Below are 11,142 nucleotides of genomic sequence, written 5' to 3'. Positions count from 1 at the left end.
CTATTGTGGAATTCAGAACAGAAGATGGAGACAAGACTAGAATTAGTCGGCTTTGGCTTCACCTGCCTCCATTCTTCCCTAGCAATCCCAATGAGCATCAGCCACCACTGTGGAATAATGTTTTGCACAAAATTGCCTCCAAATTTGCCACAGATGTAGGATAATATAGCAAGAGAGGATTATCAACTCTAAGCCATGTTTGTAAACTGTACTGTGCAAAGTACAGGTGGACCTCTGGTCTGATGCAAGTAGGGTATTTTTGTTTTCATAAATCACAGGGAGAACTTGGGACAACTGCTGCACCACCACTGGGGAAGGGAGTTGTAACAAACTACTCCATTTACTGCCTTACTAACATATTCATGTAGACGGAAAAGAATGAAAGCATGGATGTCCCTTTCAAAGCCACTTCAGATGCCTGAAGAAAGGGAAAGGGGCCTCCATCTACTTTGCAGCCATTTACTGTTCAGTTCTGTGTTGGAACTACAACATTTTGTCTGTGGTTTATGGTGAAATGTTATTAGTAGAAGGCTGCTACAGCATTCTAAAACCTTGTCCTGTCTAACATGATCAGCTCTCTACCAAAGGCAACAGTACTAGATAATCTGTGTACTTGAATATTGTGGATTTTATTATGCCTCTGGGATTGTTGCCTATATGCTGGATAGCAAAATGTAGAGCCATCATTACTAATTAAAAGAGATCTAACAGGGCTCATCTAACAGAAAGAAAAGTTAAAAGAAAATGCACTGATTCATTTAGGCTAACTCACATAATGGCTCTTAATAAATAATGCTTAGAATATAAAGGAGAAACAAATGCTGTCTTACAACACAGAATGAGGCCATAGAAGAGCATCAAGCCTACACATCAGTATCACCTCCTAATTTGCTTAGACAGAAGGCATGATGCCTGACTACCCCAGTACAGAGCAAAAGAAAAGGTACATTACACCGGTTATTTAGTACTCTGGCTTGGGTAATGACAGTTCCTGCTGTGTAATTTCTCTCTGATGCCAAAGTGCATTAACTGAGACTAGAGGGGAGAGAATTGCTGCTTATAAAACATAAGGGACAGAGTTTATAGGCACTAAAGCAATTCAACTGTTTTGCAGTCAGTGGTCAGCATAACTCTATGATCCAGACTGCTAGAGTCAGGCTAGGTAGAATGAATTCAATCCCTGTTATCTGCCCAATTGTTAAAGTGTTTGATTTTTTTTATATAAAAAAAAATCTAATGTCAACAAACCCTTAGCTCCTCTTCACATGGGAGCCCCAAAGCAATAAGCTGCAGCCTTAAATCTACAGTAGGGAGTAGGAAAGAAGAGATGCAGACCTGCCAATTTCCCCCTTAGCAAGAAACTCAGTTTTACAGCAAGCTGTTTGCCTAGCATTTGGAAAACCTATCTCTGTTCTGGACAGTTTTGCCTTCACTCAACTTTTCTAAACACTACTATTGGGAAGCAATGCAAACTTTTAAAGTACTACATTCAGAGTGGGGGGTAAAGTGTTTTGCAAGACAGATTCCCTGCAAACTGGTCAAATATAAGGCCTGGGAAAAAATGAGCTACAATATTTATCAGCATCTTTTGCAAGTTAAAATGGCTTCTTGAACAAGTTATATATGCCATTGTTACTCTAAACACCACCTGGATCCAGCTGACTGGAAATGGTTAATACGGTATGTAGGTTTACTTTGGTTCTCTTTAACCTTTAAATAGGTGAAGCACAAAAGGATATAGGCGATGGTTGTTATGTAGATAGCACAAGTTAAACCAAACAGTTGGCTTCCTCATAAAAGGAAAATGTCAGCATGCAACAAAACATCCAGTAGCTATGTGGCAGTTGCTTAATTCACTCTAAAAACTCCAGCAGAATCTCTTTCTAGACAATAGCCAAAATAATAAAGTTATCTATAATAGTTGGAAGATATTTCATACATATAAACAATCACTATTACTCTGCTTGACATAAAATGCTGAATATCAAAAATATCACTCTCATTAAGATGATAATGTAGGCAAGACGCCACCAACAGAATTGTAAAGTACTTTTATTTGTTGGCGGCAAAAAATAAAATAGGCGTATAGGAAAGAGAATTCCTGAATGCTAACATCCAGGTTTGGGGCAAAAACCCCAGCAGAGGTTTTAAAATCGCCACATATGCAGAATATTAAAGTGTGGAAATACAGGCTGCTAGACCTTTAAAATATATCCTTGTGAGTTTCAAAACTTCCCTCTTCCCTTAGCATAGAAAAGACACACATTTGGTTAAGTTAAAAATGGTTTACTTACAAACTCCCCATGGGTCAGGTTCGTGTGCTTTTCCATACAGCAGTCAGAAAAGGTTGCAGACAGTAAAACTTGGTTTAGTTACATTGGTGAAAGTTCCTAAATTATTGATATATGAACTCAAGAAAGTTAGAGCCATGAAATCTGAGCTTGGAACAACCAGCTTGGATTGCTTTACATCCTGAGCATCTTGGGTAGAGTGATGGAACAAAGGCTTGATAAGCTAGTCCCTCCCAAGTTTCAAGAAGCATGGCAGGAGAGCTTACTCTGGTTTTAACCCCTTCATGCATTAATTAGACTTAAGCATATTGGTTATCCGAAGCTGGTTATCTCACATTATTTACATTGGTGGTAATACAATCTATTGGTACTACTTATGAAGTGGCCTTTCATTTAACATCTTTTCAAAAAAGGTAAATTCCAACTATTAGAGGAAAATCCACAAGTGTTCTCCAAGCTTACCTGTAGCAAAGTTCTTGTGCTCATGAGATGTATTGAACATTGCACAAGCACAAGTTAAGGTAGCTCATATGATCTCCCTTTCCTTTTCCCACCCCCACCCCCCACAAAAAGTCTCTCTAGATACTCAGCAGGACCTACCAAACATTGTGGGCTGTGTTATCCAGAACAGGGTGGAGGTGAATCACCAGGTATTGGGCAGAAGAATCTTGTGCAAGATTTCCCTACCTGCTTTGGGACAATTATGCCCTCCCACTGCAGGCCCAGACAATTTAGCCCACAGCATATCCCATGGGTATATGGGGGACAAAAGAAAGGAAGAGAAATGTCCCATTGCACAAAATGTTCTCTGCAGCTGGAAACAACTCCGTATCAAACTGCCAAAGGAAGTGATACTTAAAATGCACTCCAGGTGGTCCAGATAAGGACTATACATCTTTTTGGAGCTGCAAATTTAAAAAATATAATTCACTGAAATATCTATATAGCTACTATGTAGAAAATTCTTACAGAATCAGGTTGCTAATAACCAACATAGTGTAGCCTTTATAGAAGAAACCATGTTCCCTTGGCTGCCTGCAGCTCTCCACACCGCTCAAGGGTTCCCCAAACCCCAAGAGCAAAATAAAAGTTAGGATCCAAGCCAGGGCAAAAAGCCCAGAATTAAGTTTAAGATATTAACGGATGCAAAAGAAAGAGGGGGCTTTGCCCTGCCAGACCTAAAGCTGTATTACGAAGCGGCAGCTTTCTGCTGGCTAAAAGATTGGCTACTTCTTGAAGATACGGATGTATTAGATTTAGAAGGTTTTAATAATGCATTTGGATGGCATGCATATTTATGGTATGACAAGGTTAAGACAAACAAGGCCTTTAAGAACCATATTGTCAGGAAAGCAGTATTTAATGTCTGGATAAGATACAAAGACTTATTGGAGAATAAAACTCCGAGGTGGCTGTCACCCCTAGAGGCTAAGGCCCGAAAAAGAGCCAATATGGAGGCCAACTGGCCAAAATATTGGGAGATATTAGAAAGAGATGGTAACAATTGGAGATTGCAGAGTTTAGAGAAAATGAAAGATAAAGTGCGGGACTGGTTACACTACGCTCAGATTAAAGAAGTATTTAAAAATGACAAAAAGTTAGGATTCCAGGTGGAGAAGTCAAAGCTGGAAACTGAACTGTTAGAACCTAAGACTAAAGTACTTTCAAAGATGTATAATTTGTTGCTGAAATGGAACACACAAGACGAAATGGTCAAATCGGTTATGATAAAATGGGCACAGGATATTGGGCATAATATTATGTTTGAAGACTGGGAAAGGTTATGGACCTCTGGGCTGAACTTCACTGCATGTAATGCTTTGAAGGAAAATGTAATGAAAATGATATATAGATGGTACATGACCCCAGTTAAATTGGCCAAAATATACCATTCGTCTGATAATAAATGTTGGAAATGTAAGGAAAATGAAGGAACCTTTTTTCACCTCTGGTGGACTTGCCCGAGAGTGAAGGCCTTTTGGGAGATGATATATAATGAGTTAAAAAAGGTGTTTAGGTACACCTTTACCAAGAAACCGGAGGCCTTCCTCTTGGGCATTGTCGGCCAGAGTGTGTTAAAGAAGGACAGAACATTTTTCATGTACGCAACAACAGCAGCAAGGATACTGATTGCTAAGAACTGGAAAACTCAAAATCTACCTACGTTGGAAGAATGGCAGATGCAGCTGATGGACTATATGCAACTAGCCGAGATGACCGGCAGAATTCGAGACTTGGGAGAAGAGAGGATGGAAGAAGACTGGAAGAAGTTCAAGATTTATCTGCAAAAGTATTGTAATTTGGCCGAATGTTGATTAGGATGTCAGAGTAGAAGTAATTGTCTACCACTAAATAAGATTTAAGTTTAAACTATATGTTAATGATCAAATTCAAGATTACGAACAAAATGATAATTTGTTTGGAAACAATTCTTTAACGATGCAGGTGTGTGCGGGAGGCGTGGGGGAGTCCAAAGCAATGATGAAAAGATGTCAAATAATTAATGTTATTTGTTTAAATATGTTTATGTATTGAAAAACTTGAATAAATATATATTAAAAAAAAAAAAAAAAAAGTTAGGATCCAAGCCAATGAGTCAAAATGACTCAGAATAAGATGAGAGAACTATTGGTTGGTAGCTCAGTCATATCATGCAGTGAGTATCTGAGCCGAATTAGAACATGCAAAGACACCATAGGGTCACAATTTTGAACATTGCATATGACGCCTAATAAATAATACAAGATAATATAGCCTGTCGGTCATACACAAGAGAAGACACAGCAGGCAACAGAAAGTGATTCTGTGGAAAAGCAAGAATGAGCAATCTTTCAAGTTACTTGGAATATTTGGTTAGGCAAAATGGTAGCCATTTGCGGAATGAGATTATTGTGCAATGCAGGAACAATATTCCTTTTTAAAAGAAACTTGTGTTCCCTGATGGTGTTACAAACCTCTACAAAAGAACAAACAAAAGAACCAACACAGCAACCTTTGTATGCACTGATACCTTTGAGGTTTTCTGGGAGGAAAATGAGACAACAGAAATGAAATGCTGACCACTGGGATAAATTTTTAATAAAATTTCTTCAATATACAACTGTTTATTCACATTTCTGAAAAAGTGACAGTGAGGTACAAACAAGCCCATTTCATTTTTCAGAGTAATGTCTATTTTAAGTGTTTGCATTGAAGTGCAAAAGGCACATTTTTGGAGGAATCTGTAATTGTAATGTTATGGTTTTAATTAATACTGCTGGCATGTGCCTTTCACGGACGTTTTGCTTAGCAGAGAATGCATAGTGGAAAGAAACAGCAAAGGGGACTTTTGCTGTAACACAAGGGTGGGGAATCTGTGGCCTTTGAGATGTGACAGGACTCCAGTTCCCATCAGGCCCAGCCAATGCAGCCAGTGGTCACAAATGCTGAGGGTTGGGAGTCCAACAACAGCTGTGGGGGCCCATGTTCCCCACCCCTGGTGAAACAGAGTAGAGTGTTAGCAAAACCATTCTGCTTTGCAACAATACAAAGCCCATTACAGTTCAGATTAAATAAACTAACTGTACATTTCTCTTTGAGCATTTCAAAACAAACCCAGAAGTGTAAAAACAAAAATATATGCTAATTCATAACAGCATTCAAAGGGTAACAATAGTTTTATTTTCCAACTGTACAAACTTATAAATATGGAACAATATAAATAAAGCAGGCAATCTATGGAAGAGAACCACAAATCCCTTTTTGAGCAAGGCACTGATTCAATGGTTGCAACATGTACAAGCATTAAGGTGGGTCACTGAATTCCCAGATTATTGCCTTCATTATCCTGAGTCAGCTTTTCCAATAAGTTTAAAACAACTTCCGTTCTTTCTAGCAGAGTCAGGTTTTTATTTGCTGCTGATCGCAAGAGAAGTGAATAAACATTCTTATTGGTCTTAAGAATTTCTTCTTCTTCACTGTTACCTCTGGAAGAAAGGGGGGAACTAGGTTAATCTAGTACTTGATGCATAAACAAAGTCTGCAGATAATGGCTTGGCTCCAACAGAGCAATAATGTGTGTGAGATGCACGTTTATTTGTGCAAAGAGAAGATCCCCTGATTTACACATATTCGCCCTGCCAAATGAAGCCTCTTGTGACACATCCTTTACCCTAGGAGCAGCTTTCTTTGGGGTGGCAGAACTCTGCTTGCAGTATGTTGGATCAAAACCTATCCACTTAGACTTTTACCACTACCACATCCTCCTTAATCATGCGGACACAAGGGGCCTATTAGCATATTCTTTCCCTTACCTCTATCATAGGAAAATAGGTTTAAGTGCAAGGGAAGATCCTGTACTGTGAGCAAATAGAGGGGAATTTAGCTGAGCAGTAACCCTTGGGAGACAGCAGGACCACAATTCATCCTCCTTCCACCTGGAGCAAATACCATTTATCCTGTTTTTCATGTTCTCATCAGTGCAACTCAAAAGTGTGCAACACTTACACTTTCTGAGTACTAATGGAATCTCACTTTTGTCACGGTTGAATCTTTCCATTTATTACATTCTCCTTTAATGGCAACTTATTTTTCAACTACTTGGGTTCACCACAATAGCTCATTGTATGCACCAGCCTCTGTGTACCTCTACATTAATACTTTTTAGAAAAACCTTTCTCTTTCATCATGCTTCATCACAATGCTAATTGTCAGAGGAACTCAGGTGTGTTGAATAAGCTTAGATCTTTTGCTTTTGTTAGTGCAAGTTCTCCATCTCTTTTTAGACACTAATAAAATGTGCTCAAAAATGAACAACTGCCACAGCTGGCATTATCTAGAACTATACAGAGAAAGCATTGCCACTGGAAATACTTTGATCCAAGAAAGCAAGAAGCAATTAAATTCCTAACATTTGGCAAATAGAATTGACAGCTTTATTTATTATGCAGACAAACCAGTTAGTAAATTTAAAATTCCAATGAATTCTATTAGAATATCCAGAACTAAGTATTTATTTTAATAAGTGTTTTAAAACTGTTTCATTGCCAAACAGCAAAGTTATTTTATAATTGAGAGAGCAGCTATTTTATCCATGCATTGCTCTATTATAGATGGTTTATGCATTGATATTCCACTGATGATGCATATGCATTCCAAATGATACATAAAGCTGGTTAGTAGTTCTCAATATCTAAGCCTCCTAGCTAAACACCCCATTCTGGAGATACCACTCTCCCCCCCACCCCAATTTGTCTGCAGTTACATTCTCATAGTTAAAAGCTTCAGGTGTTCCAAACATTTAGCAGCAAGGGAGAAAACACAATCAAATGTCTGACGAGGCTTACCTCTTTACACCCCTGATCTTTCACTACAGAATTATTAACTCAAAGGGTCCATTAGAAGCCTCACAATGGAGTTGAAAGTGACCTTAGCTCTCTAAGCCAATTTAACTTTCTGAGCACACATTCAACATGGCACAGTGACTATATATACCAATGTGCTTTGTCCTTTATAGCAATTCTGTTCTACTTCCCTTTGTGTCCTCTTTTCTATTAGGGATGCCTCTCTTTTATCAACTGACTAAAAACATGCTGTAATGATCACATCGTGACTTCGTGATTCAACTGTGGAGGAGCACACAATCACACACAGCACTTTAGAATTATGCTTTAAACAGTGTCTGTTCATACATTCAGCTGCAAATCAGTAACTCCCGAGTAATTGTGTGCATGTGTGAACTGGATCACCACATTCAATATTAAGCTGATTCCCCTACAAAATGCCTAACAACTCAAGCTTACGAGGCCACAGTATTACTAGCTGGTAATATCCCAGCACCGACACATAGGTAAAAGGTAAAGGACCCCTGGACGGTTAAGTCCTCTCAAAGGCGACTCTGGGGTTGCAGCGCTTCATCTTACTTTCAGGCCGAGGCGGCGTTTGTCTGCAGACAGTTTTTCCGGGTCATGTGGCCAGCATGACTAAGCTGCCTCTGGCACAATGGAACACTGAAACCAGAGCAGCGCATGGAAACGCTGTTTACCTTCCCACCAGAGCGGTATTTATTTACGCACTGGCATGCTTTCGAACTGCTAGGTTGGCAGGAGCTGGGACTGCACAACAGGAGCTCACCCCGTTGCATGGATTCGAACCACTGACCTTCCAATCAGCAAGCCCAAGAGGCTCAGTGGTTTAGACCACAATGCCACCCGCGTCTGACACATAACCGCAAGTGGTGACCATACACTCAGATCCAACCATAGTCCCAGGGAGCAGCAGTCCCTGGCAGCCGTAATATTACTACAGTGGCCCTTGCTCTTGTTGATATATAGGGGTACTATACAACAGCATCATTTATCATTACTTATTGAACTTTAATTAGTTCTTTTTTTACAAGAAGTAAGCATAAACAAACATAAATCTAAAATAGAGTAAGATCTAAAAACTCATTTGTATTTATAAAAAGGCAGGACTATGACATCATACCCACTGAAGGAGACTGAAGATGATAAAATGTCAGTTAATAAAGGATAATTATAGCATGCAGGCAAAACCCATCCTTTGAGCAGTATTCTCTGTGGCTACTTTTGGATGAGACTTAATTGTCCGGCTCTATTTCAATCAGGGTTTAGACATGAGTTCTGCACTAAAACTGGCTTGGTTGCCCTGCATGACAAGCTTTGCCAGGAAAAAACGGGTGTGACCCTGTTGAAAATTGTGCTAGTGATCATGCTGTTGTTGTATATTTGTGTGTGTGTGTGTGTGTGTGAGAGAGAGAGAGAGAGAGAGAGAGAGAGAGAGAGAGAGAGAGAGAGGAGATTTAATACTGGATCACTGGGTTTTGTTTCTTTTGTTTTAATTATAATTATGTTGTTTTCTACTTGTTTTATACTCCTGCAATCACCATGAAACCATTTTAGTCTATAAATAAATACATGGTAATAATAAATGACAACATTATGAGGTTGAGGAAACTGAGCACGGATATGGCAGAAGTACAATTCTGATGCAGCTCCAGATACAATGAAATGGCTACAGCACCCTTCTGCTGTCATTTTTGGAAAGCTTGAAAAATTAATATTTAAAAATGATGTAGCTGGGATTGATGTGCCCAGGCTTTAGAAAAAGCTAAAGAGAATTACTAGTAATTCAAAGAGTAGAATACACAAAAATCTAAATATTTTTCCATGACATTATTAGCCTTTCCAAATCTGCACAATATACTACACCATGAACAATTACAAGTGCTAACATATTATATAGTAAACGAGTTACTCTGGAAAAAAAAAACTCCTACGTTTTGGCCTTCTGTATTTATACTGCCACCTTGTGGAGACTCAGAATTCTAATACAAAAACTGAAAAAAGAGAAGCACAGCAAACACTCTGCTATTACTCTGTCCTATCGTGTATTGATCATCTTGCCCCATGAAGCTTCTTTACACTTGGAATACTGTAGTTGCTATACTATATTTAGCACACATGCCAACACAACTTCAGAGCTTTCTAAGTTAACAATTCCATGTGGATAGATTTGTAAGTGACTGGCACTCCAAGTTACTCTTGCAATTTCCTTGCACAAATAAAAATCAAAACCCAATTTTCTTTTTGCCTAGCTCTATGAACATAACATAATCTTAAAGCTGGGAAAAACAACAGATATTTTGTACTATCTACCAGCTCTTACATACAGAGTGAGCTTTACCTCACAGCAACAGCATGCGTTTTATTTACTCTCTTTTCCTCCCTCCTCCTCCTGAGCTGCAGGCTTATTATTGTAAGTGCAGGTAAACAGAGATTGCTTGATCCTTGTAGGCACCATAAGCAATGGTAATGCCTTTCCTACAGAAACATCAATGCCAATTCTTCTCCATTCCCAACTGAATACATGGTATCACCACGAAAGGCCGATACACAAAACATTTTCCCAAATACGCCAAACATAAAATTAATACAATACACCAGTGTCCTACAGGTCGATCACAATATACTGGATGATTGTGGGATGTCTGAGTTAGTTCCTGGTCTGCCTTTGGACCCTCACCAATGTAGCAAAGGGGGGTGGAGCTCAACAGCTTTGGCTCCCTAAAAAACAACTTTGGTCAATCCATTGGGTAGATCACTGGCAGTTTTTTTATAGTGGGAATAGATTGCAGTCTCTTGGAAGTTGGACAGCCCTGCAATACACAATAGGCTTAAAAGACAAAACAAAGTTCTTGGCTAGATGTCAATATGCTCTTCAAGGAACGAATCTTTTACACATCATTCTACAGGGTTGTGCAAGAAATGCACAAAAAACTAAATCCCCAAATGGGTCTGTTTATGTAGTACTACTACAAACATCTGCTATAGCACTGAGTGAACTCTGCAGAACAATGCTATTGCTACTCTTTTTCTGTAAATGATATAGTTTGGATCCAAAGCGCAATAAAAAACAATTCATGCAAAGTAAAGAAGTTAAGAGAAATAGTACCATATACTGACTTACCCAACTTTCCTTTTAGTTGATGTAAGCAGTTTGATGGACTGAAGAAGGAGGAAAGACAATCGAGACTCAAATATACCAAGGAGTTTTACAATTTCCTCCTTATTGAGGCTAGTGGATGAGTCTTCAGCAGGCACACTTTCCACATTGCTTTTGTTATCCTCAAGTCTCTAAACAGAAAGGACAAAAAAACCACTGTGAGCTGCTTTGGGGAGCATCTTTGGTTTTGAAAAGTAGTATACAGATTTACTCAAACAAACAAACAAAGAGTTAAGTATCAGCACACGTATGTAATTATGTAATTATAGGGAAACTTTTAAAAAGCTGCTGGGGGGTATTTAAAAATACAGACATTAAGTATAACACAACCGTTCAAACACATATCTTT

The 11,142-nt window shown here is 38.8% G+C and overlaps 1 protein-coding gene across 5 annotated transcripts in view; it reads right to left on the bottom strand.

Annotated features, from left to right (window-relative positions):
* EDRF1 (erythroid differentiation regulatory factor 1) overlaps positions 1 to 11,142 on the bottom strand; it is a 37,738-nt gene that overhangs the window by 1,553 nt on the left and 25,043 nt on the right. For 3 of the 5 annotated variants that reach the window (XM_081005193.1, XM_081005194.1, XM_081005196.1), the window contains 2 exons: positions 10,758 to 10,924; positions 5,340 to 6,256 (listed from right to left, as the gene is read on the bottom strand). In XM_081005193.1, coding sequence (XP_080861319.1) covers positions 6,085 to 6,256; positions 10,758 to 10,924 — 339 coding nt within the window. In that variant the 3' untranslated portion in view covers positions 5,340 to 6,084. Of the gene's footprint in view, positions 1 to 5,339; positions 6,257 to 10,757; positions 10,925 to 11,142 lie in introns of those variants that run through there. The other 2 variants (XM_081005195.1, XM_081005197.1) reach the window with 1 other exon arrangement.

This window comes from Podarcis pityusensis (genome assembly GCF_964106645.2).
Source record: "Podarcis pityusensis genome assembly, chromosome: 5".
In the NCBI taxonomy this organism is placed as follows: Eukaryota; Metazoa; Chordata; class Lepidosauria; order Squamata; family Lacertidae; genus Podarcis; species Podarcis pityusensis.
Note: the sequence above shows the minus strand (reverse complement) of the source record. Positions and strands in the feature narration are given on the sequence as shown.